The sequence below is a fragment of the Sorex fumeus genome, unplaced genomic scaffold, assembly GCF_029834395.1.
Source record: "Sorex fumeus unplaced genomic scaffold, SorFum_2.1 ptg000014l, whole genome shotgun sequence".
Lineage (NCBI taxonomy): Eukaryota > Metazoa > Chordata > Mammalia > Eulipotyphla > Soricidae > Sorex > Sorex fumeus.
In genome coordinates, this window is record NW_026606071.1 from 27,576,225 (window position 1) to 27,601,714 (window position 25,490).

The 25,490-nt window shown below is 38.9% G+C and overlaps 1 protein-coding gene across 3 annotated transcripts in view; it reads left to right on the forward strand.

Moving 5' to 3' along the window:
• The window catches only part of UNC80 (unc-80 homolog, NALCN channel complex subunit), a 255,397-nt gene that overhangs the window by 133,440 nt on the left and 96,467 nt on the right, over positions 1 to 25,490 (forward strand). For all 3 annotated transcript variants that reach the window (XM_056111839.1, XM_056111840.1, XM_056111841.1), the window contains exons 27-30: positions 2,296 to 2,396; positions 6,140 to 6,340; positions 15,459 to 15,566; positions 16,870 to 17,008. In XM_056111839.1, coding sequence (XP_055967814.1) covers positions 2,296 to 2,396; positions 6,140 to 6,340; positions 15,459 to 15,566; positions 16,870 to 17,008 — 549 coding nt within the window. The remainder of the gene's footprint in view (positions 1 to 2,295; positions 2,397 to 6,139; positions 6,341 to 15,458; positions 15,567 to 16,869; positions 17,009 to 25,490) is intronic.

A 25,490-nucleotide genomic window follows, 5' to 3' on the forward strand; every position in this document is an offset into this window, starting at 1 on the left:
CTGGAAGAGCCGAGGTCGGTTTTCATACATGCCCTCCGATGGAGGTAGAACCTTAGGTGAGAATTCTTACTCTGCCTAAAAAACTTCCCTCTGCAGCAGTGAGACTCAGACCTGAATATTCAAGCATGATGCTGGGAGAAAATCATTCCAATGCAGAGTCTAATGCAGCGAGTTTGAGCTGGGAGCCTGGGATCAGCTCCTTTTGACAAGCTTCTCAGTAGAGCTAATACTGTTATGATCACCACTTAAGTGGTGATGATATAGAATGAACACTTGGGTAAGAACATTTTTGTGACAAAAATGGTTGCTTTTTTAAAAAAAAAACAACTCTAATGTTGGAGAACCCATTCTTCTGATCAGGGCCTTGAAAGCTAAATGTTAAAATTCTTTGTGGGGTCAGCTAGGTGAAGGTTTTCTATATTTAAAAGTTTTGATTTCACAATAAAAACCACTAGCATGTTAGAGAGCAAAGGCTGTCTTGGTCTGACCTTTATTCACCTTTTAGCAAGTCAGTTAACATCTCAGATAATTGGGTTCTACAACTATCCATGCGAATAATTCTATTTATTCCTTGCCTATGCTAAAGGGATGTTCCAAATATAAAGTAGGAAATAATTACAGAGTGCGTTAAATACCTAAGCATGAGCTCTATATATATAATCAAAGCATTGGAATTGTAAACTATCATTGTAAGACTTAAAAGAGACTCTCATTTCCTCAGTTTTGTTGGCCCTGACTAATACCTGCGTGTGTAAGAAAATGAAGCAGACTTTTGACTAGGACTTATAAGCTCCCTATACTGAACTGTTAGTTCAGAGCACATTCAGAGAGTTAGTACAGTGGATAAAGTGCTTGCTTTCCATGCTACTGACCTGGTTCGATTCCCATCACTCCATATGGTTCTCCAAACCTGCCAGAAATGATCTCTGAGTGCAGAGTCAGGAATAAGACCTGAGCACAGCTGTGTATGGCCCAAAATTAAGAACAACCCCCCAAATGAAGCCATTGTCCTGGCCATTCAGTTCTTATATGATGAAAAATAAAACATTCATTCTCCTATCGGTCAGACATGGAAATGTTGATAAATTATGGCTCTAGTCTGAGAAATAGAAGAGTATATCTCATCAAGGAGAGTTTTAAATAGGATATGTTTCTACACCTACCACCCTCACCTTTAAAAATAGTTAATTTATGCATCTAATTCCTTAAGAGACAGCCTACTTTTAAGGAGACAATAGAAAAAACATTCTGATTTTTTCTGTTGCAAGGCTGTAACTATAACCACCTTACTGTTTTGAAGAAAAAATATTTTTAATGATTTTTTTTAGTTAATCAATTTAACCATTGAGTCAAATGATCTAGGTTAGGTGCTTAGTTTTGTCATAGAAAAGTTCTAGAAATATTTTTATTTGAGAGCAAAGCCTTGCTGTATAATAAACTAAGTAGTAAATTCTTGATAATGTTTGCTCCATTTTTTCACAAAATGTAGAGTTTAGACAAATCAGTAGTCCAAAACTAGACACAAGTGCTTCCAAAACACCATTAGTTTTTCTCCAGTACCCGTCTGTTTTAGGACTGGAGCGACAGCACAGTGGTAGGGCGTTTGCCTTGGGCACAGCCAGCCCGGCCGAGCCGGGTTCGATTCCTCCACCCCTCTCGGAGAGCTGGGCAAGCTACTGAGAGTATCTTGCCCGCACGGCAAAGCCTGGCAAGCTACCCGTGACGTATTCAATATTCCAAACACAGTAACAACAAGTCTCACGATGGAGATGTTACTGGAACCCCTTGAGCAAATTGATGAACAACGGGAGGACCATGACCATCCATCTGTCTTAAATGCCTCAGGCAATAAATCCAGGTGGTATAAAGAGCCCCAGTACAAGTTGTGGCCATAACAGTAGAGAACCATAGTACACAAAGTAAGCCTTGTCGATTGGTGGGCGTTCCTTTTAACCACGTGTGCAAGGTATGAGCAGTCCAGAATGGATCTGGGAATATTCAACTAATAACTTGCTCATCTCAACAGCTTAGAAACTGGATTCTGTTTTTCCCCATGTCTCAAAATGAAAGCCACTGTAACAGACCATTAATGGTTTTATAACTCTACAGTTCAACTGGTGGTGAAGGGAAAATCTCCTATTACTATTCCTCTACTACAGTTAGTATATTGCTGTGTTGCCTGCTGGGCCAAGGTAGTCTGCCATAGGATCCAAAAGCATGGGACACCATGCCATTTCAACAGGCTCTCTAGGGAGATGAAATAATACAACTTTTCTTGGTATTTTTCATTTGAAGAAGGAAGTCCTTGGAGTGCAAGTGAGCCCAGCATTGAGCCAGAAGGAATAAGTACTGCTGGTACAGAGGAAAATTACCACAGGAACATGTCATGGCTTCATGTAAGTAGAGATCTCAGAAAGAGTCTGGGATGAATTTCTGTTGGTATTCGGGAAGATACATTGAGGGAAAATAGATAATTATACTGAAACCAGCAGTCCAATTTAGCCTCCAAGAAAAGCAAGAGGCTGATATTTTATCTTAACCTCTCAACACTCACTAGACTTGGTATTCTGCTAGATCATTATTCAATTTAAAATCAGACTCAGGGTCTTTATTTTTTTTTTATGGATTTCATGTGTGTGAACACAAGTTGGAGAAAGCCATGAGGGAATATGCAAAGTTGGTGGTCAAGATAGTCTTAGTGACCCAGACATAGGTTCCCACTCAGTTTTATATACATAACCACCAAGGGTGAGAACAAGATCCTGCTGTCAGTCTTGAGTGTGCTAGTTCAAATAAAAAGACCAAGATACCAAAATTAGGAAGACACTTCTTTTTTTTCTTTTTTTGGGGGGGTTACACTTGGCGATGCACAGGGGTTACTCCTGGCTCTGCACTCAGGAATTACTGCTGGCCGTGCTCAGGGGACCATATGGGATGCTGGGGATCGAACACAGGTCGGCTGCATGCAAAGCAAATGCCCTACCCACTCTGCTATCACTCCAGCCCCAAGACACTTCTTAAAGGCCCTATTCAGAGGCCACAGAAGGAAGTGAACCCAAGGATACTGCAGGTATAGATTAGCTTTTAAGGTTGGATCTGAGATGAAGAAAGTTGTAAAGAGAAAGAGAAGGAGCTAGTGCATTTTCCATAAGTGGCAGTTACATCAGCAGTTTTTTGTCTCCATCTCCTCAGATTCTAATCTCTCATCCTGACAAGGTCATCCAAGGACTATCTGGTGCACAATGGTCCTCAGAGTTTGTGGTGCTGTGCCTTCACTCTCAGGCTTTCCAAATCTCAATGATTTTGAGAATCTCTGAGGCCGCTTTTATAAGCAATTTTTAGTAAAGCCCCACTTACATATCAAAAAGTATATAAAGGCTATGTTTACAACTCAGTAGATTTTAACGAAGTCAGCATATCTATATAATTATCATGAGAGGAAAGAAACTTTGTCAACACCTTAGAAGTCTTATAAAGGCCCTCTCATATACTCTACAAGTGAAAAGTCAGTGAAATTTAATTATTTGAAAGAAAGAACTGGTAATAGTTATACACCTGAAGTTATTTGCTTTGGAACATAGATTCAATGTATATGATTAAAGTCATGTAGTTTTTCTATCTCTACTGGGAGTAGTTTTGCTACATTTATTCTTTTTTAGTAAAGTGTTGTTTAATCCAAATACTTCACATTTTTGGGTGAGGGATATAGCAAAAAAGTGTTAGTGTGCATGCTTGTATGCATGAGACCGAGGTTTCAGACCTGAGTTCAATTCCCAGGACTGCATGGTTTCTCCAACACTGACCCAGAGCATCGTGTCAGAGTAGCCACTGAGCAGAAGCAGGTGTGCCCACCCCCAGAAAAAGAAAACACAAGTATATAACACAGAAAAGATGCAGGTGAGCACTGCTCACAGTAGCCAGAATCTGGAAACAACTCGAGCGCCTGAGTTCAGATGATCAGTTAAAGAAACTTTGGTACATCTACACAGTGGAATACTATGCAGCTGTTAGGAAAGATGAATTCATGAAATTTGCTTATAAGTGGATGACCATGGAGAGTATCGTACTAAGTAAAATGAGTTGGAAAGAAAGGGACAGACATAGAATGACTGCACTCATTTGTGGAATATAAAATATTACTATATGAGACTAACAGCCAAGGACAGCAGAGACAAGGGCCAGGAAGATTGCTCCATAGCTGGAAGTCTGCCTCATGAGCTGAGGAAAAAGGCATCTGGGATAGAGAAAGGATCACTAGGTCAATGATGGTTGGAGGGATCTCTCAGAATGGGAAATGTGTGCTGAGAGTAGATAAAGACCAAACATTATGGCCTTTCATTTTCTGTAATCTGTGGAGCGATGGCACAGCAGGTAGAGCATTTGCCTTGCACGTGGCCAACCCGGGTTCAATTCCCCCATCCCTCTCAGAGAGCCCGGCAAGCTACCGAGAGTATCCCACCTGCACATCAGAGCCTAGCAAGCTCCGCGTGGCGTATTCGATATGCCAAAAGTAGTAACAAGAAGTCTCACAATGGAGACGTTACGGGTGCCCACTCGAGCAAATCGATGAACAATGGGAGGACAGTGCTACAGTGCTACAGTATTGCAAACCATAATATCCATAAGTAGAGAGAGAGTAAGAGGGTAATTGTCTGCCATAGAGGTAGGGGGAAGGGGGGGGAGGGGGTTGGGGGAGGGATACTGGGGACATTGGTGGTGGAAAATGTACACTGTTGGAGGAATTGTTGTTCTATCATTGTATGACTGAAAGTCAAACATAAAAGTTTTGTAACTGTAGCTCACGGTGATTCAATAAAAAAGAAAAATGAAAACAAAAAGAAAATATGCATGTGAAATCTCATCTGAAGACTTGACTGGGAAACAGTTTGCTTCCAAGTAAAGGGTTTGTTGATAGAATTTTAATCCTTTTGGAATCTTTAACTAAGTACCTCAATTTCTAGTGGTACTCTCTTTTTCTTGCCAGATGACCTTTCATCAAAATCAGTACGGGATAGGGCCCTGAGAGATAGTACAGTGAGTAAGGTGCTCCCCTTGATGTGTTCAACCTGGGTTTGATCCCAGCACCCCATATTATACCATGAACCCATATTAATAATCTCTGAGCACAGAGTTAGAATTAAACCCTGAGCACTGCCAGGTGTGCCCCTCCTCAAAAAAAAATAAATAACAGTAAGGGAGAAACTGTCATGATCAAAGCCTCTTATGCAACTTAATCATGAAAATATAATCACCTGTGCTGTTTTTTACTCCTTCTGTTCCATTAGAAGCAAGTCACCAGACCAGCCCATAAACAACAGAAAGATGATTGGAAAGTATTCAATACCAGATAGTGGTATTATTGGAAACTATATTAAAAACCTTATCTACCAAAGGCACATATGTGAGAAAACAGTTTTGAGTGGTATATTTCCAGATTACCTCCACCTTCAATCTATACTTGCTGTGTTCAGTACTTTCTCCTGGCTCTGTGCTCAGTGATCACTCCTGACATTGCTCAGGGAACTGTATATGGAGCTGGAGATAGAACCCTGGTCAGTCATATGCAAGGCAAGTGCTTTACCTGTTTTACTATCTCTTCAGAACATTTTTAAAAAATATAATGCACCAGCTTATGCTCTTGTAATTGAGTCTTGCCTGACAGAAGAGCCAGAAATTAATATGCTTTAAGCTAAAATGTTCATTTTGACAATGCTTTGAAATCATATACTCCACAATCATATTTTTAAGTTTTTGAAAATCTCTTATCTTTTATTTCGAAGAAACTCAGCCAAAGTAAATGAAGGGAGAAAGAAAGGCCCCAATACATGGCATAGCTCTGTGTTATGTTTTGTTTTGTTTGGGGGCCCTAGGTGCTCAAGGGTCAGTCACTCCCGGCAGTATTCAGGAGACTGTGAAGTGCCAGGCATTGAACATAGACCTCCTACACTCATAGTGTGTACTCCAGCCTTTTGATATAGTTTCTCAGCCTACCTCTTTGTTCCTTTGTGGGAATGATTAAACCATTGTGGTTTCAAGACCCATCAGAGAATGTTCACATTCAGACTATTCATCATCTATCTTATGTAAATGTTTATAGTTGATGGTCTGGTTGCTGATCTCAGTGAGGTCTGTGTTTCAGGTCATGATATTGCTGTGCAATCAGCAGAGCTTCATCTGCACTCACGTTGACTACTGCCATCCACACTGCTACCTGCACCACAGTCGTTCCTGTGCCCGGCTGGTAAGGGCCATTAAGCTACTCTATGGAGACACCGTGGACTCCCTCCGGGAAAGCAACAACACCACCAATGTGGCTCTCCGGGGCAAAAAACAGAAAGAGGTGAGGAAAGCTCACAGTATAACAGCATCTCAATTATAAGGATAATGATGTTTTGACAATATTTTCTCTATAATTAAAAATTTCAAGCTATTGCAATTGGGTCACCCATCCACAGAGCTATGTGATCCTGAGTGATCATGAATGAATGTAAATTATTTTTTTCAAATCATGATAATCAAGTTTTTTCCCAGGTTTCGTCTTATTTATGTGAATAAATATGAACATGAAGGGATAGTGGTCACAAGTAGGTTTTGTGGTAGGCAAAATACAGCCTCCCTCAAATGCACCTGTGTTGTAATCCCTGTGTCTATAAATGTGTTATCTCCCATGGCAAAAGGAAATGTGCTTATCAGTTGGAATTATTCGGGTGGGCTCATGTAATTATAAATTTAAGAGAATATGTCACCTTACAGTCATAGAAAAAGACATGACAGTAAAAGTAGAGACTGCAGTGATGAACCAAGGAATGTGGGTAGATACTAGAGACTGGGAAATATCAGGGAATAGGTAATTCCAAATATTTCCCAGTCTCTAGTGTCCAGAAAGAACACAGTCTACCAGTTTATTTTAGACATCTGACTCCCAGAATTATATGATAATAAATTTGTATTGTTTAAAATCATGGAGGCTAATAGTAATTTGTTACAGCAGCTATAGGAAACTCATACACTTAATTATGAGTAATAAATGCCCAAACAGTTCACACATAAATAACAGTGTAATAGGATGAATGGAAATTCTTTCAAGAGACCATTGCATGTTCTAAGCATTCAGTTTGCACCCTCCACACAGCTTCACTAAACAGCCAAGTTGGCAAAAGATGAAGAGAGTCACCAGGGTTGCTGTGCTCCTGCCAGCAAAATTCTCATTACCCACCTGCTCCTGAACAGGATAAGGGTCAAGATACCCAAGTGGGTGCAGGCCAGTGTCCCGGCAGCTCTTTCTGCCATGGGTCTCTGTGAGACACAGAGACAAACAAGTAGAACGTGAGCAAGCAAAGAAAATACATAGCTTAGTGATGTAGTTTTTCATATTTTAGCACTTGCAAAAAGCTTGTATCAATGACTATTTTTGAATTATAAAAGCAATATAAGTTTGTTGAAGACATATTGGATAATATAAGAGGCTGGGAAGAAAAAGTATATACCTTGTGAATCGCCTAAGTGTGCTGATTTATCTTCTGAGATATTATTTTTTACTATTTTTTCAAAGTATCTATGTGAGAGTTAATAAAATATATATCTTAGTAAAGTGCATTGTTATTCATACCAGCTTTGTGTAATAGATGCTCTTTTACTCATTTTACAGATTTAAAAAAATTGAGGATCAGAAAAATGGTTCACCACTTTCACATATTCATTCAGACTTTAATTTAGAAATGTGGACTATTCAAGTCAGAGCTTTTTAAACTAGATTGTATTACACTTCATATTATTCAAATTATACCAGTTCTGTGGCTAATAGAGCAATGTCAGTAATAAACTGCTTAGATTGCTAAATGATAAAAAAATCTACCTATATACATATAACTTTAATGTATATGTACTCAAACATAAATGGTGCTATATTCAAAGAAAACAAATTTTCTTTCAACTTAAATAGGCATTACTTTGTTTTCACAGAAGGGAAGTCTAGTTTAATTTAGATATATTCTTCACATATAAACTCTTCTTTGGAAAAAAAACTATATATGTTAGGAGTTGCAAAAACACAACGCCTAAATTAATGCTTGTACTTAGCAATGCTCATTCATATATACATTTTGCTGCCATCAGTTCATTCACCAATGACTTTCAAGCTTATTTTTTAAACTTTTTTATTTTATAAGGGAGTTCACAATATTTGGTTGCATTTAATATTCAAACACCAATTCCACCACCATTACACCTTCCAACTACCATATTTTGGATGTTTCCATCCCCAACCCCAATCTCTGTCCCAAAGCAGAACTGAAATAATATATTGTATTATTTGTTATGAAAAATCACTGAAAATGCTACAAAAAGTATCCATAGAGGAAAGAGTGTGAAGATTGTTCTATTTTGGCAGGGGCCGTTAAGACCTTCTATAAGAGATCACTAACATGTTGTTAAGGTTGAGTCTTGTGAATTTTTATATATATATGTAAATACATATATAAACACACATATATATGTATATGTTCCTCTGTGATGGTTGCCTATTATTTGAATCCCATGAAATGTGGTGCAGTACTCTTGGAGTATGGGTAGGGTGTGTCTTATTCCAGAAATAGGCCCGAGCATGTGGGGAGCAGCCTTTGAGTATGGGTTGGGTCCTCAGTTTATGTGGTTAGGTTCTGGAGGTTTTCGGCTGTCAGGATTGTGTCCCTTCAGGCAGGGAGGGCTCTCACCCACCCTCCTCTGTGGTGCCCCCAGAGGTTGACCTTCAAGTTTTACTCAAATAATATCCTCCCTGAAGACCATTTTGATTTCCCTGGTGTTATCCACAGGGCATGCTGCAGATGAGTGATAAATATTTTTTTCCTTCCTTTTATAACTTACAATGGCATTTTACATTTTTTATTGTTCTTTATTAAAGTATCCACTTACTAAATCTACTAAACTGAATGACTTAACCTTATTAAATCTGACTATTCACTTATTAATTCTATCATTCATTTATTAAGCCCATTTGTATAGCTGACAAAGTTTTGAAAATATATGAACCATACCAAATCCATATTATCTACTGGGCATAATAAGAGACAAAAGAGATAAGGTCCCTAACGCTAGACGATGTAGAGTGTCCATATGGACATAATCAAATAAATGTCCCCAATTTATGTTAAATTGTGAAGAGTGACAAGGACAATGAAGAAAAGAATTTTATAAACAGGATTTGAAGTTAGAAGAGGAAGCAGTATAGTCTCCACAATGAAGTGGTAGATGAGCTTTTTCTGAAGGATTCATAAAAATCAGTTGGATATGGGATTTTCTAACCAGGGAGAAGTGAGTGTGAAGAATCATTGGAGTGCAGACATCTGTATGCATGATAAGGGTACAAAGGGAGTCAGAAACAAGATCATGTAGTTCCTTCCGGTACTTGAAGATTTGTGCCTTTATCCTTTGGGTAATAACAAGTACTCAGAGAGTTTAAGATCATTTTGACTGCAAAATGGGGTGGGACTTTTGATACTCATATTTCTCTTCTGTCACATTGAGTATAGACATCTTGAGAACAAAGACAGTTAAACGTCTCATAATGTGCATAATACCTAATAGAGTACCTTGCCTTTAGCTGAGCGGCAGTAAATACTGAATGATTGAGTGGGATGCATAGTTATAGAGTATTTTGTGAGTTCCTCTATCTCTGACTCAGCCAGGATGCTCATCCAATGTAGCATAAAAGGCAACAAAGGTTTCTTCATTTTTCCTTATATTTTAGAAAGCAAGAGGGAACAGAAAGACAGAAAGCAAGAGCAAATATCTTGTGACCTTAACACATTTAAATGATTCATGCGAGTGGAGAATAAAAGAGATGTACTGAGTCTTCTGTGATAAACATTTTTTTCCCCAAATGCCAGCCTCCTGTTCAAACTCTTTTTCTCTTTCTCATGATGTTTCCATTTCCCTGTTCTGATTCTGTCACATAAATGAACAATGCCCACATTTTCAGAGGAAAATGAAAACATAGTAGGCAATAAATCAGGAATAAAAGCAGTGGTTCTGATTAGAATTGTATCTTATGAGCAAGTGATATTTTATTACTGCTTCCTATTTCATTGGTTTTTATGGTAGAAGATGTTTGTGTCTGCTAGTACATTTTGTAACCTATCCATGCTGATCAATATGCTAATTTAGATTTCAGTGCTCAGAGACTCATTCTGTTAGTCTATTTTAGTGCACTTTTAAACAAGAGAGCTTTTAATAAACCATCATAAATATCATATAAACTTCCCTACATATGCAATTTGCCTGCTCAGAAAGTTTCTTTTTTCCTATACATCAATACCTTGTTGAATGCTATGATCTTGAGTGTAAATTTAATCAGTACCTAATAGCAAAAAGAGGATTGGATGAAAGATTTTTCCTTTCAGTATAAAAGAATAGAGGAGGGTCAAAGTGATTAAATACCTTTCCCAAGAAGCCTGTACACTATCTTCAGTTTTCCCAAAACCTAGATGTCCCATATTACTTCCAAACTGTACCATTGTTAATAATATCTTTTTCCCTACTTCCCTTTATTTTTAATTTCTTTACTTGTTTATTATAAGTTTTACTAAGATACACTCTTCATGAAGGCAAGCATCAAAACATTTTAATCTAGCTCTAGAATTTAGCTTAGTTATTCTCATGTGATTAACTCACAATAAACTTAGTTGAATTATTTTATAGATAATAAATGTTTTATTTGATGTACTCATTATGTCTCCTTAGCTAATATTGCTATATTCTTAGGAGTAGAAATATATCGAAATCATCAATGAGGGAATTTTGCAAAGAGATATAACAGAATCCTATGAAACAAGGGACAGAATATGGGAAAAATTAGAACTCCAAGATATGAGCAAGTTTCTTTTCCAGGGAATAGTACAGAGGGCAGGGTGCCTGCCTTGCATGCGGTCAATTGGGTCATCCCCAGTGCCCCATATGGTCTCTAAGACCCACGTGGGTTACCCCTGGGCATCCCTGATATGGCCCCAAACCAAACAAACAAAAGGAATTTTGAAGGTCTCTTTTTATATTGGACTAGATATAACCTCCCATCTGCTTCTTAATACTTCTCTATCTCTCCTTTCCTTTCCATTCCCTGACTAGCTCCTCAAATTTATTTAGCCTTTAAACTAGAAAAAAAAATCAATTTTGCATCATTATTTCTCCGCACCATAAAATATCACAATAAAAGGTACGTCTTAAAATAATTTAGACTATATATTTTAGTACCTTAGCAAAAGAATTTTATAGTACAGTTCTTCCTCTCCTGATCCAAACAAAACTGATAAATTCCTGAATGGTCAAATGATGGTTTGCATTACACATTAAGTCATTTGTGGTCCAGAAAGGGGGAAAATTTAATGTCAAATGCAATAAATATGTCTAAACATATAGAAAAAATGCCATAGTAAAAATTATGCATCACCTCAAACAAGCCTACCTCAGAATCTCTGATCACTCTTGAAGTTGTGTATGTGCCTTCTATTAATCATAGCTCCCATTGGTAAAGTAAAGGTAAAGTAAAGGCCCTCCCGTTGATCGTCGATTTGCTCGAGCGGGCCCAGTAACGTCTCCATTGGAGACTTTGTTGTTACTGTGTCTGGCATATCGAATACTCTCGGTAGCTTGCCAGGCTCTCCGAGAGGGGCGGAGGAATCGAACTCAGGTCGGCCATGTTGGCCGCTTGTAAGGCGAACGCCCTACCCGCTGTGCTATCGCTCCAGGATGTGAGGGCGATCTGGCTGCGACATCTGTCACCCCATTGATCGCCAGGGTTGATTCGGCTGATCTGGCTGGCTAGGCGGGTGTCCCCTTCCTCCCTCACCGCTCCATGTGCGTCCCTCCCGAAGCTGCGCGCTCGGTCAAAGAGGACGGCCTTCCCCGATAGAGACGGACCGGTCGAGGGTATACGAGTAGCTGCGCTCCCCTGCTAGAACCTCCCATTGGTAGGTTGATTGAATAACCTACCTTGATTGTCTTGTTAGTAGCAAATTATGTCCCTATATTTTAAATGTCTTTATAAGCCCTAGGTGGAATGTGATTCCAACTACATGTGAAACTTTCAGTCCAGAAAAGTTTCTAGCACTTCCAAGAAGCATTGGTAGCCAATCAATACCTTCAGAACTAACCTACTCCATCAAGTTCCTAACTCTCTTCTGACAAGTAAATACCAATTTACCAAAAAAAAAATCAACTGATAATAGCTTTGATTTTCTGAAATAGGACTCATACAATTAAAAGAACTATAGGATCTTTAGAGAGTATTCCCATCATCCTGTACTCCTGTCTGATAAGTTATTTTATTCCTGAACAAGCATTCAAGAAACTAGTCCATCATCATAGTACAAAATCTCTTCCAGTTCAATTTCCATTCTACTAAAACAAGCACCATAATTATCATAAGGCCACCAGAACATTAAGCTTCCCAAGAAAGCATGGCAGGATATTACATATGTTATATTTGAGAAGACTTACTTACACATGCTATCCTCAGCAAGCAGAATTAAATAGTACCCCATTTCTCTGAGTGCAAAACACTAAACCTAAGTGTTTTTCCCTTTTCTTCTTAGTGTTTTTCTGTTTTCCCCCAGCTCATAAAGCAGGCTTCCAACTATGGAGCAATCTTCCTGGCCCTTGTCCCTGCTGTTCTTGGGTGTTAGTCTCATATAGTGATATTTTATATTCCACTCCTCTCGGAGAGCCCGGCAAGCTACCGAGAGTATTCGATATGCCAGACACAGTAACAACAAGGTCTCCAATCGAGACGTTACTGGGCCTGCTCGAGCAATAATTTAATATAAAAGTATTATTCAAAAAGAAGCCTGAGTAAAAACAAAATGTCATTAACATTTTATATTTACAAATATTCATAAATATCAAAAATAATATTTTAAATAATTGTGATGACCTGGTAAAATAATGATTACAAAATTATGATGAAATGAATTATTCGAAATTATATGCCATTTGTACTAAATCATAACATTTGTGTTTCAAGGTTTTGGTGAAAAGTGTTGAAAGGAAACAAGTATTGGCCATAATTGAACTGAAAATTATAAGAATTTTTCTTTCTTCATAGTTTCTGTTTTCCAGATTCTGAAATTTGCATAATCTTATTTATTTATTTTTATTACTATTTTTATTGAATAACCGTGAGCTATAGTTACAAAAGTTTCATGTTTGAGTTTCAGTCATACACTGATCAAACACCCATCCCTCTACTGGTGTACATTTTCCACCACCAAAGTCCCCAGTATCACTCCCCCTCATACTACCCCTTTCCTTGCCTCTGTGGCAGAAAATTACCCTCTTACTCTCTCTCTACTTATGGATATTATGATTTGCAATACAGATTATAGATAATGAGAGGTCATCATGTTTATCTACTTTCAGCACACATCTCCCATCCCGAGTGATCCCTCCAACCATCATTGACTTAGTGATCCTTTCTTTATCCCAGCTGCCTTTTCCCCCATCTCATAAGGCAGGCTTCCAACTATGGAGCAATCTTCCTGGTCCTTGTCCCTGCTGTTCTTGGGTGTTAGTCTCATATAGTGATATTTTATATTCCACAAATGAGAGCAGTCATTCTATGTCTGTCCCTCTCTTTCTGACTCATTTCACTTAGCATGATACCCTCAATGACTATCCACTTATAAGCAAATTCCATTACTTCATCTTTCCTAACAGCTGCATAGTATTCCACTGTGTAGATGTACCAAAATTTTTTTTAACCGGTCATCTGTTCTCGAGCACTCAAGTTGTTTCCAAATTCTGGCTATTGTGAACAGTGCTGCAATTAACTTACAGGTGCAGATGTCATTTTTACTGTGCTTTTTTTGCACCCTTGGGATATATTTCCAGAATTGGTGTTGCTGGATCTAATAGGAGCTCAATTTCTAGTTTTTTGAGAAACATGCATGGTCTTTTTTAATTAATAGTAAAATAAGAATTCCCCTTTTAAGTACCTTAACTTTTAACAATATATAGAAATGATTACATAGTTACTGCATATTTAAAAATTATAAAGCATGCTATTTGTGTTACATATTGCTTTGCATTCATGGAGTTTGGTAGAGGAAGTAATGTAGATTTCTCTCCCCACATGACATGTTCCCAAGTATGTGCCTCCACATTTTTATCTTTAGAAAACACAGCTAGAGCTCTGATTCATTTATCTCCAAGAAGATTAATTTTAAAAGTTCATTCCATACCAGATGCATTATCTTGAGTCTTATTGTCAGGGTTTTGAAGGACTTTATTGGAATAAACATGAACTTTTAGATTTGCCTTTTCTTTCAAATACCTCCAATTATTACAATGTGGAACTCTGTTTGGCATTCTGAAGTAGTTCAGTTTACTAACCCTGACTTTCAGGGAGAAAGTATTTCATTGTCATAGCACTGGAAAAAAAATGAGCATCTTTTCTGTGAAAAATAATGGATCTTCTCTTTGCAGAGCCTTGATTGTTAAATAGAAGGAATCAAGATAAACAAGAACCAGTGACTGTCAAGACCCTTCATTTTCCCACCTGCTCTACACACTCTATTTCTTAACTTTTAGGGAGACATGGGATGTGGGGGGTTGTTATGGTTTGGTTCAGTGGTTTGGTTCTTATGCAGCTCAGTCAGCCCTATTTTGGACCTAATTAAGGGGATAATTTGAAAGAACTTCTGCCTCTTATAAGCAATACGAGATTTCCTTTATTGTTGCTACTGGGATACCCAAGGTATGATTGTAGTTCTTGGGTACTGTTGGTTGTGATGTGCCCATTGCTGCATCAAGAAGGCACCAGGACCAGCTTTTGCTGGTGTAGGAGGTGCCAGGGATCCCACTCAGCACCTCGCCATGGCAGCCAGGTGCTTGAGCACTGAGGCACATCTCCAGATAACATGGGTGTGTTTCTCTAATGAAACCATTTTCCTTATACAAATAAGGCCTAGATGATGAATGCTATAAATTTGTATGATGAGGTTTTTAATTTTTTGAATCCTAATAGTCTTCTTTATTTTCTTTTCATCCACAACCAAAGTGGTCAACTTGTAAAGTTGAAACCCTATTATGGGAGAATTTGATAAAGTGGATTATAACTGACTTAATATTTTAAGTGTTTTTAATAGACTGTTGGAATATACTTATCTTTAAACTTTAAATTAGGAGATCTTGTCCTTTGTTCTTCAAAAAACACTAACGTTGCAACTTGATCAAGTTCTCTCAACCACTCTGGATCCCAGTTTCCCCCATGGTAGTCTTTTGTTGTTCATTATCTCTAAGATCCATTGCATTGCAAAGTAAGTTTATTTTTCACTTTCAGAACATGTTAGCTCATGAGACAGACCTTGCACTGGAAGATGGTTGTTTGGATAATTGAGAGGGGTTGAGCAGCACTGTTAGTTTTTGAGCAAGGATAGTAGGTTTCCTCACATACCTCATTTTCTTTTCAGTGCTCAGATAAATCCTGCCTGAGGACACCTTCATTGAAGAAGAGAGTTTCAGATGCTAACCTGGAGGGGAAAAAGGATTCAGGAATGCTGAAATACATCAGACTGCAGGTACTGATCCCTGAGCCAGATGTTCTCAAAAAAAACAATAAGGCTGCAGATACCCCGATTACCAAAGTTTGTAACATATGATGCCAGTTGTCAGTGTTGGCTTATTTAATTGGTAAGCAAGAGTGCCACCAAGTGTACAAAAAAATTTCTTCTTGCCAGAGAGCCAATTTCCACAGAAATAGGTTTAGGGAACTTGGATGGAAACCTGCCTTTTCCCTCTTGTCTCTCTCCATCAGAGCTAATTTCCCACCAGTCTGCAATGGCAATGCCAACACATCTTGGAATCAGATATTCAGAGTGCAAATCCCCTATCTGCTATTTTGGCTGTAGGACCACGAACAAGATACTTAATTTCTTTGAATTGTAGTTGCCTAATAGAATAAAAATGGGGATTAATGCCACACATGTCTCAAAGGATTATTTATTGATTATGCAAAATAATACCCTTATATTGTTATTTAGTGTTTGACATCTTATTGCATTGTTATTCCAAACCCAAATTAATAATATAGCTCAAGGAGTAGGGGAGTAGATCATACATAAGAATGAAAGTTCTGTTTTTACTTTAGGACAACATCCAGAGGTGCTCAGGGCTTACTTCTGGCTTTGTGCTTAGAAATTACTCCTGGTAGTGCTCATATGGGATACCAAGGATCGAACCTTGGTCAGCTGCATGCAAATGCTCTACTCACTGTAACTATCACTTCAGTCCCTTTTTGAGATTTTTTTTTTAAATGATAGTTAAAGACCTAAATTTCCCTGAAATATATAGGTGCATTCTCCTAAATTATCTGAATAATCCTTAAATAGAAGTTTTGGGCCAACCTGGGCAACAAACCATAATGCCTGTTTCAGAAGGAAAATGACATCCAATTTTACACTGCTTGGAAAATTAATTTGCTGACACCCTTTTAGATTTTAGTGAAACTCAATCCTAATAAGAAGGAAAACAAAAATGTTTAAGTCCTTCAAGATTTTTAATCCAGTAGTATATTGACGAGAGTGTTTCTTTTCCTATAGAGCTATCATTCTTTTTCATAATTTATGCCTGTTTATCATAATTTGTACCTGAGGTTGAAAAATCAATTTTGTGGCAAGCACAACATTTATAGGATATCTTTCTAATTGTGCATCAGTGAATGAAGTATAGCATTCATTACTCAAGTGCTATTAAATATGCCACCTTTGTAGAAAGATGTTTAAAGATAATTTAAGAGAAGCAGAGAAGGGTAGCATTTAAAGTTTGAAGAAGAGTACAGCATTGAGTGCCTTACAAGATCTGAAGACTTACTGTTTTTCTCAGGTGATGAGCCTTTCGCCTGCTCCCCTATCTCTGTTGATCAAGGCAGCACCAATTCTGACTGAGGAGATGTATGGAGACATCCAGCCAGCAGCCTGGGAACTGCTTCTCAGCATGGATGAGCACATGGCAGGGGCAGCAGGTAAAGGAAAATTATTTGGGACCCTTGTCTTACATCTGCTGCTTATTCCAGTGTTTAAACAGGAGGGAGAGGTATTACTTCCATTTCCACTCCCAAGTCTGACTGAGAACAACGGCCTGATCTCCAGGCAGAGCTGGGCGGATCTAGGTGCGATGTTCCCCATTTTATTTTTCTGTGTGTTTTGAATAAGAACAGTATGCCTAATCAAGATGTGTCCAAATTATAAAGAGTAGTTTTTCCTATAACTTACAGTAATATTTTATGTTACAAGGGATAAAATTATTTTAAAACATTTTATATTTATTAAGTCACTGTGATTTATAAAATTATTCATAGTAGAGTTTCAGGAATGCAATATCCCAACACCAGTGGGATATTGGAATTATTCCAATTATTCAATAAGTTGACCAATTATTCAATATCTAATATTCAATGAATTCAATAATCAATAAAAATATTCAATAAGTTGACCAGTATTCAATGAATTAAATATTCAATGAATTCAATAGTCAATGAATTCAATATTCAATATTCAATGAATTCAATATTTAATGAAAATATTCAATACATTGACCAATTATCCAATAGTTGAAATAAAATTATTCAATAAGTTGACCATCAGTGTCAACTTCCCTTCGTCAAGGTCCTCAAGTTCCGTCCCATCCTCCAACCTGCCTCCTTGTCAGGAGCATTTTTAAGTTTGCTTTTTTATAGTTTGGATCTAATGCTTATAATGTTAGCACTGTGGTTTAGATATATAGATAAATGTTATCTCTACACAACCAATGTGCCTGAGGACCCTGATCCCTACCCTGTTATCTCCCATTCTTCTCTTCTTCCCCCTTTTGCTTTCTTTACTTCCTTGTCATTCTAGTTTACATCATCTAGGGTTAAGGATAATCTAGGTAAACCCACTTTGATGCCTTAACTCCCTTATCCTGTTGTTCTACATACAATAGATAAGTGAGATCACTGGTATTTGTCCTTCTGATTTGCTTCACTTAACAGGATATCCTCCAGTTTCTGGATAAAATTCTTTTTGTGGTTTGGATTTCTCAGATATACCATGAACTTTTATCATTAACTTTATTAAATCTCACGTTCTGTGTCCAAATATGAGTATCAAAATTAATTCATGGGAATTTAAGTGACATGTCCAAAATTGTGGTCTCAGCATGGTGGTGGCTGGTTCTGGAGATCTTCGGCTGCCGGAGGCCTGGTCGGGGCGAGGAGGGAAACTCAACCCACTCCCCTCCAAGGGGTCCTGGTGTGGACAGCCAGTTGTGGGGGCAAGAGACTCTGCGCTGTTCTCTTCCTGGAGCTGGGTTTTATAGTCTCTGGGTCTTGGCCATTGATGGGATTACACGGCGCCCGTGGGTGTGACCCCTGCCTACTGGAAGATGGAGGATCTGGGTGGAGGATACTCAGCCCCGATCCGAACAGGCTTGGAGATCTCAGTCATGGGATCTGCATGCCTTTGTTCCTCTGCCAGTACCTTGCTGAGACCACTCTCCACACGCATGAAGGTACTGGCAGAGGAACAAAGGCTTGTGGGTCCCGGGACTGAGATCTTCAAGCCTGCTCGGATCGGGGCTGAGCATCCTCCACCCAGATCCTCCATCTTCTAGTAGGCAGGGGTCACACCCACAAACTGGCCCCCTGGTGCCGTGTAATCCCATCAATGGCCAAGACCCAGAGACTATAAAACCCAGCTCCAGGAAGCCGACATCTTATTATCTCATTCTTACTTTGGACAAAATGCAGGCTACCAAATGTAACCTGCCCACACGGCAGAGTCTGGCAAACTCCCGTGGTGTACCCAGTATGCCAAATACCAGTAACAATGATGGGTCTCATTCTCCTAACCCTGAAAGAGCCTTGAATATGGCACTTTTTAAAAAATCTCAGGACTAGGACGAAGGAGACGTTACTGGGGCCTGCTCGAGGCAATTGATGAACAACAGGATAGTCATGACCGTGATTGTCCAAAATCGTATGACAAATAAGTGCCTGATATATATTATTCACACTTTTTACTCCTTTTAGATTCTAATTATTTATGTAGCACTGTAGCACTGTACTGTACTCCCGTTGTTCATTCATTTACTCAAGCAGGCACCAGTAACGTCTCCATTGTGAGACTCGTTGTCACTGTTTTTAGCATAAGCAATATGCCATGGGGAGCTTTCCAGGCTCTACCGTGTGGGCGGGATTCTCTTGGTAGCCAGGCTCTCTGAAAGGGGTGGAGGAATCGAACCGGGGGGCCGGCCACGTGCAAGGCAAATACTCTACCTGCTATGCTATTGCTCCAGCCCAATTATTTATGTAGTTATTTTAATTTCATAGTATTATCTGGAGTTCTTCAGCTGATCTTCTCAGTCCTATACTGGCATTAAAATCACCGACAATGATCTTGTAGGTGTGGTCTTCTTTATAGAACTTCTCCCATGGCCTAGAATGGAACGAACAGGGTGAGAGACTGTCTGAGTTCATCATGTCGACCAAGACCATCCATGGTAACTCACAGTTCCAGAAGGCAGAACCTAAACGTTGGACATGGGAGTCTCCCGGTGGACGATTCCACAATGAAATAGACTACATCATATTCAATTGACGGTTTTGCCTGACGTTGTTGTTGTCCCAAAATTCCAAAAGGGATCAGACCACCATCTCCTTCGTGCAAAATTCTACTTCACAGAGCGGGGAGAAAGGGCTACAAAGTTTAAGAAGAGAACTCCCAGAACAACCACCAACTGGGAGTTCTTGGCACCATTGCAGCAACATGGGAAGATGCTGTTGTTGACGACATTGATGAGGAATACAATCGACTGGTTCAGCACCTCCATGATTGTGCGAGGAACACCGAGAGAGAGATAGCCACAAAAAGATGCCTGTCTTCAAAAATCTCTAGCTCATTCATCGATGTGGCTTGGTGAAAGCCTCAGGCAACCTCAAGCAAACATCCAAGCTCGCAAAGCAGTGCAGAGAAGTGATCAAGGAAGACCTCAAAAAGAGAAGAGCAGCAGTGCTGGTCACAGCAGAAGCCGGGAAAAGCATTTGCAACACACACCTGTCCTCCAACTACAAGACCAAGATGACTGCCCTCCAATGTCCTGATGGATCTATCACATTTTCTAGAAGGGCAATGGAGAAGATTATCAATGACTTCTGCTTGGATCTCTTTGATAGCCACATCCACCTGCCCACATACCAAATTCCGCAGGATGGAATGTCGTTCCCTCCCAACGTTCTTTCTGAAATCCGACACGCCATTTTGTTGGTAAAGAAGCTAATAGCACCCTGCCTAGACAAGGTCAGACCCAACACCTGAAGAACCTGCCATCAGTACTTATCCATACACTGACTCGGCTCTTCACACACTACCTGTCTGAATGCAAGGTTCTATCCCAATGGAAAACCAGCACGAATGTTCTACTGTACAAGAAGGGAGACATCCACGACATTGGCAGCTATCATCAGATCTGCCTGTTGTCTGTTATCTGCAAGCTGTTCACTTGAGTCATTCTGAATAGGATTGGCAGAACACTAGATGAAGGACAACCAATCGAGTAAGCCAGTTTCCGAAAAGGATTCAGCACGATTGATAATATCCACATGATAATCAAGCTCATTAAGGTTTCTCTGGAGTTCAAGATGATGTTCTGTCTAACATTCATTGATTTAAAGTCCTTTGATTCTGTTGAGATGGAAGCGGTCATTGAAGCCCTAGCCAAACAGGGTGTTAAACTCAATACATCAAGATCCTCCATGAGCTGTATTACAGATTCACTACCAGGATCTCACCTTTCTACAAGGAAGTGATCATCCATGTCAAGAGAGGGGTTCGGCAGGGTGATACCATTTCACCGAAACTCTTCAGTGCCACCCTCAAGAACGTCATGTGAAGACTGGAATGGGAAGGAATGGGAGTGAAGATAGACGGTTGGCAACTACACCACCTCTGCCTCCCTGATGACATCGTTCTAATAACAACACGCATTAGTCAAGCAGTATAAATGCTGATCAACTTCAACCGTGAGTGTGGAAAGGTCGGACTTCAGCTGAATCTCATTAAGACAGTGTTTATGAGAAATGGTCTCATTTCCGACATTCCATTCACTCTCAACGTGACAAACATCTCTGAATGCAACAGTTATGTGTACCTAGGTTGAGAAGTCAAAATGACAAATAACCTGGCACCTGAGTTGCGCAGGAGGAAGAGAGCAGCTTGGAATGCCTTCAAGAGCGTCGAAGAAATAGCTAAGAGGACGAAGAACCTGTGGCTCCGGGCACATCTCTTCGATTCTACTGTTCTTCCTGCATTAACACATGCCTCAGAGACCCAGGTCCTACGAAAACAGGATGAGAATGTTATTCGGGTCTCCCAAAGAGGAATCAAAAGAGCTATGCTTGGAGTAGCACGCTTCACTCAAGTGAGAGAAAGAATTCAGAGTTCCAACCTCCGTCGACGATCAAGAATCAGGGTTGCTGTCTCATTTGCCAAGGCATTGAAAATCAGATGGGCTGGACACATAATGAGATTTGGAGATGACCACTGGACTAGAGCCATTACCGATTGGATTCCACACAACATCAAAAGATCGTGTGGCCACTCACCTACAAGATGGTCAGACTTCTTCCTCAAGACTGTGAACAATCGATTTGAGACTCTTCCTGTTCCTAGAACGAGTAGATGCCATTGGGCTACACTAGCACGTGACAGGGATGAATGGAGAAGTTACTGGTGCCCACTAGAGCAAATCGATGAGTAACGAGATGTCAAGTGATCAAGTGATCAAGTAATACTTGACAAAACTTCAAATAATAGTTAAGTATATGAAATTAAGTTTTACCCTTTTGTCACAGCCCCCCCTCTCTTTCTTTCCCCAGAATAGTATTTTTAAAAGTTTCAGCATTTTCTTTAGTGTGCACTATGCATATATTATTTATGTATGCATATGTACACCACGTTTGTCCCTTTTCCAACAAGTAGGACTTGCATACAATACTTGGGTACTTGTGTGTTTTTTTAAAATCTAGAACCTTTTCTAATGTTAGCGTATAATTTGTGGGGCAGGAAGGACATGCTGGTTCCACCTCCCCATCCCATGAGGCCGTAGTTGCCCCATCACCGCCAGCTCATACATGGCTGTCCAATAAGCTATGAGGTGACGGCCCCCATGCTGCCAGAGGGGAAAAAGTTAGAAGAGACAGGCACCCTTTCCCTCTGGGGTGGGGGGCGGGGGCACGGTGCCTTAGCTTAATGCATAGTCCATTTACATTTCTTCCAAAAGCTTCTGGATTCCGAATTAGGTCCGTGTGCCTCTGGGGCCATGGCTGTGCCGGAGAGCCACTTGAGGGGGGCATCTTGTGGTCTCGGCGGGGCAGGAAGGGCGTGCCATTTCTGCCCCCAAGTAGGGAAATTCTTTTATATTTCCATTGTTGTATTGATTTTTGTAAGTACTTTAAATTCCTGGATATAAAGTCTTTACCTGATTTGATAAGTGAATATTTTCTTCCATTTAGTTGGGCGTCCTTTAGTTTGAGCTCCGGTTTCTTTTGACATGATGATACTCTTTAGTTTGATATAGTTCCATTTGATTTTTAAAATTTTGTTGACTTTCCCAATGGCATCATATCATTGAAGACCCCTTTGAGATATAAGCTTTGGAGCTTTCTGCCTGTATTTTACTCATTGCGCAGCTGGTAAGGAGTTTGTCGTGCATGCAGCCTATCTGGGTTTGATTCCTCTACCCCTCTCAGAGAGCCTGGCAAGCTACTGAGAGTATCTCTCCCACACAGCAAAGCCTGGTGAGCTACCTGTGACATATTCAATATGCCAAAAGCAGTAACAACAAGACTCACAATTTGTTGTGAGATGTTACTGGTGCCCACTCGAGCAAATTGATGAACAACGGGAGGACAGTACTATAGTACAGTACTACAACGTATAATTTCACTTCACTCTTGTCAATGGCTATCAAATATTCAACTAAATAAACAGGTACACCATAATATATTTCATTAGAACCAATTAAAAATTAATTTGGTTCCAGACATTTATGATATTGAGCAACAATTATTTCATGAAAACCTTTTATTTATATTAAAGCTAGGTTTTTTTTCTTTTTTTATTAGTGAAAAACCATGAGGTACAGTTATAGGCTTACAAATTTTGTGCTTGGGTTTCAGTTATACAATGATCAAGTGCCCATCCCTCCACCAGTGCCCGTCATCCATCCCCACGGGTCCCAGCATCGCCCCCCCCCCCCCCGGGGTGGCCATACTAAAGCTAGGTTTTTCTTCTCTCCTATAAAGGATCTGTTGCCTGCATATGGGCAGTCATGAAAACTTCCCCAGAAGTTATCTGAAAAGCTGGCCTGGACTTTAGAAATAACTAGACATTAATCAAATAGAGAGAATGGTGTATGAAAAGTTTCACAGGGTGTGTAAGTGCACAGGGCTTATTTGGAAAGCTTGAGAGGGAATTAGTGACAGGAATGGGCTTTGTAGATGGGTTCACCAATTCATCTGTTAGAGAGTTAAGAGAGATTCAAATTCTAACAAACCTTAAATGATAGACTTTCCATTCCAAGGTCCAAGTTCAGACAGAGCAGTGTGTATGTGTGTGTGTTGTTGTTGTTTTTGTTTTGTTATAATGTTAAAAGTGACAGAAGTGAGCAGAGTAATTTTAGAAATAGCAAATTTTAGATGATGACAGGACCTAAAAAGTTAAATTTGAAGAAAACTTGATGTATGTAGAAGCAGACAAAATGGAAATGCACTTCTTGCTTAGTGAGAAAAGAGCAAAGAGATAAACCCTAAGCAATTGACCTTCTCTACATTCAGAGAACAAGATGTCAGGTCAGCCATATGATACAGAAAAATAAAGCTTAAGTAACCTTAAACCCTGGAAACAAAAGAAAACATCTCTTTAAAGAGACTTTTTTGACAGGTAATCATGCTGTGGAAATACCATGGATCTGGTGATTAGTGAGTGTTATCAGAAATTTATTCTGGTATAGAAAATCTTCCCAAAAGTAAAAACAGAACTTCTATATAATTCAGTGATTCCAGATCTCATGATAGATACTCAAACATTATAGCATTAACTTTAAAAAACATATATGTACTTAGGACAATTGCCAGAAGATTAAAACAACTCAATGTACAGTAACAGATAAAAGAATAAAGAATTATTCATAACATACACAATGGAATGTTGTATATACAATGGAATAATATATACAATGAAATGTTGCCATGAGAAAAATGAAATTATGCAGCTAATTGCAGGATAGGTGGAACTGAAGGCTATTGTGTAGAGTGATAACATCAGAGGAAGGTTCTAGATGGAAGATTTCATTCATCTTTGACGTATAGACAGACAAAGCAAGTAAATAGTCAGTACTGAACAATGACAAACTCTTGTCTTTGGATTATTGAACACAAATTACCAAGCAGTAGGGGAATTGTTAGGGGGAATGAAGAGGCTAAATAGATATCACATAAGGACAGTGATTTTGGGCCTTGGGCAATTGAATGGTAGGGGGTGCCATAATTTTTTATATCAATAAATAAACTTTGACACTATTGTAGACATGTTACCTAAACTGTAATAATAAAATTATTAATTAAAAATTTAGAAACTCTTCTAATAAAGAAATGATATAACTCTCTGATAACTTAAAGAGTTTAATAAAAAAAGAGAAGAAAAGTAAAAAAATAGACATGTAACAGGTTGGTGCAATTAAAAAAATGATATCAAAAGACAATGCTCACAATAGCAGTTTGGTATGAAGTTATAGAGCACATTATTTTTCTTGATCCTCACAAATTCAAACTCAGTGTTAAATGGATTAACTCAAATATACACAGTTCAAGATTAGCAGAACCACAAAATAAAACCAGATATTCCTTTTCTTTTTAAAAATTTTATTGAGCTAAATTGCATCTTAACATTATGCAAGTTTTATATGTGCATAATTATAAACATAAATGGTAAACATAATATATTAAGTCCTTACCAACTAGTTCTCTCTCTCACCATAATAACTAGCATTTTTTACCTGATTTATTACCCTCCCCCTTCCCATATACCTTCTGATAGCCATTAATTTAACCCAAATTTTGTGCCTGGGATATACTACATTGCTGCTAAAAAAATTCTCTTTTAGAAACACTCTAGAGTTGTAACAGAACTTATCAAAGTAATTTCTCATTCTAATTTTCTCTAAACAAGTTTGGAAACAGGTAGCATCATCAACTTTATCATCTTTGTAATTGTCATCATCATAATTATCATTGACATTTTACTAGTGAAGAAGCAGATGCTAAGACAAGTTAAGTGCCTCACTTAACATCACATAGAAGAGAAACATTAAAGCTGACATTCACTCCCAGTTGTTCTAATACAGTTGCCTGAGAATGTTTTTGAGGCTCTGGGGAAAAACAAAAGAGAAAGCACAGCGGTAGGACATTT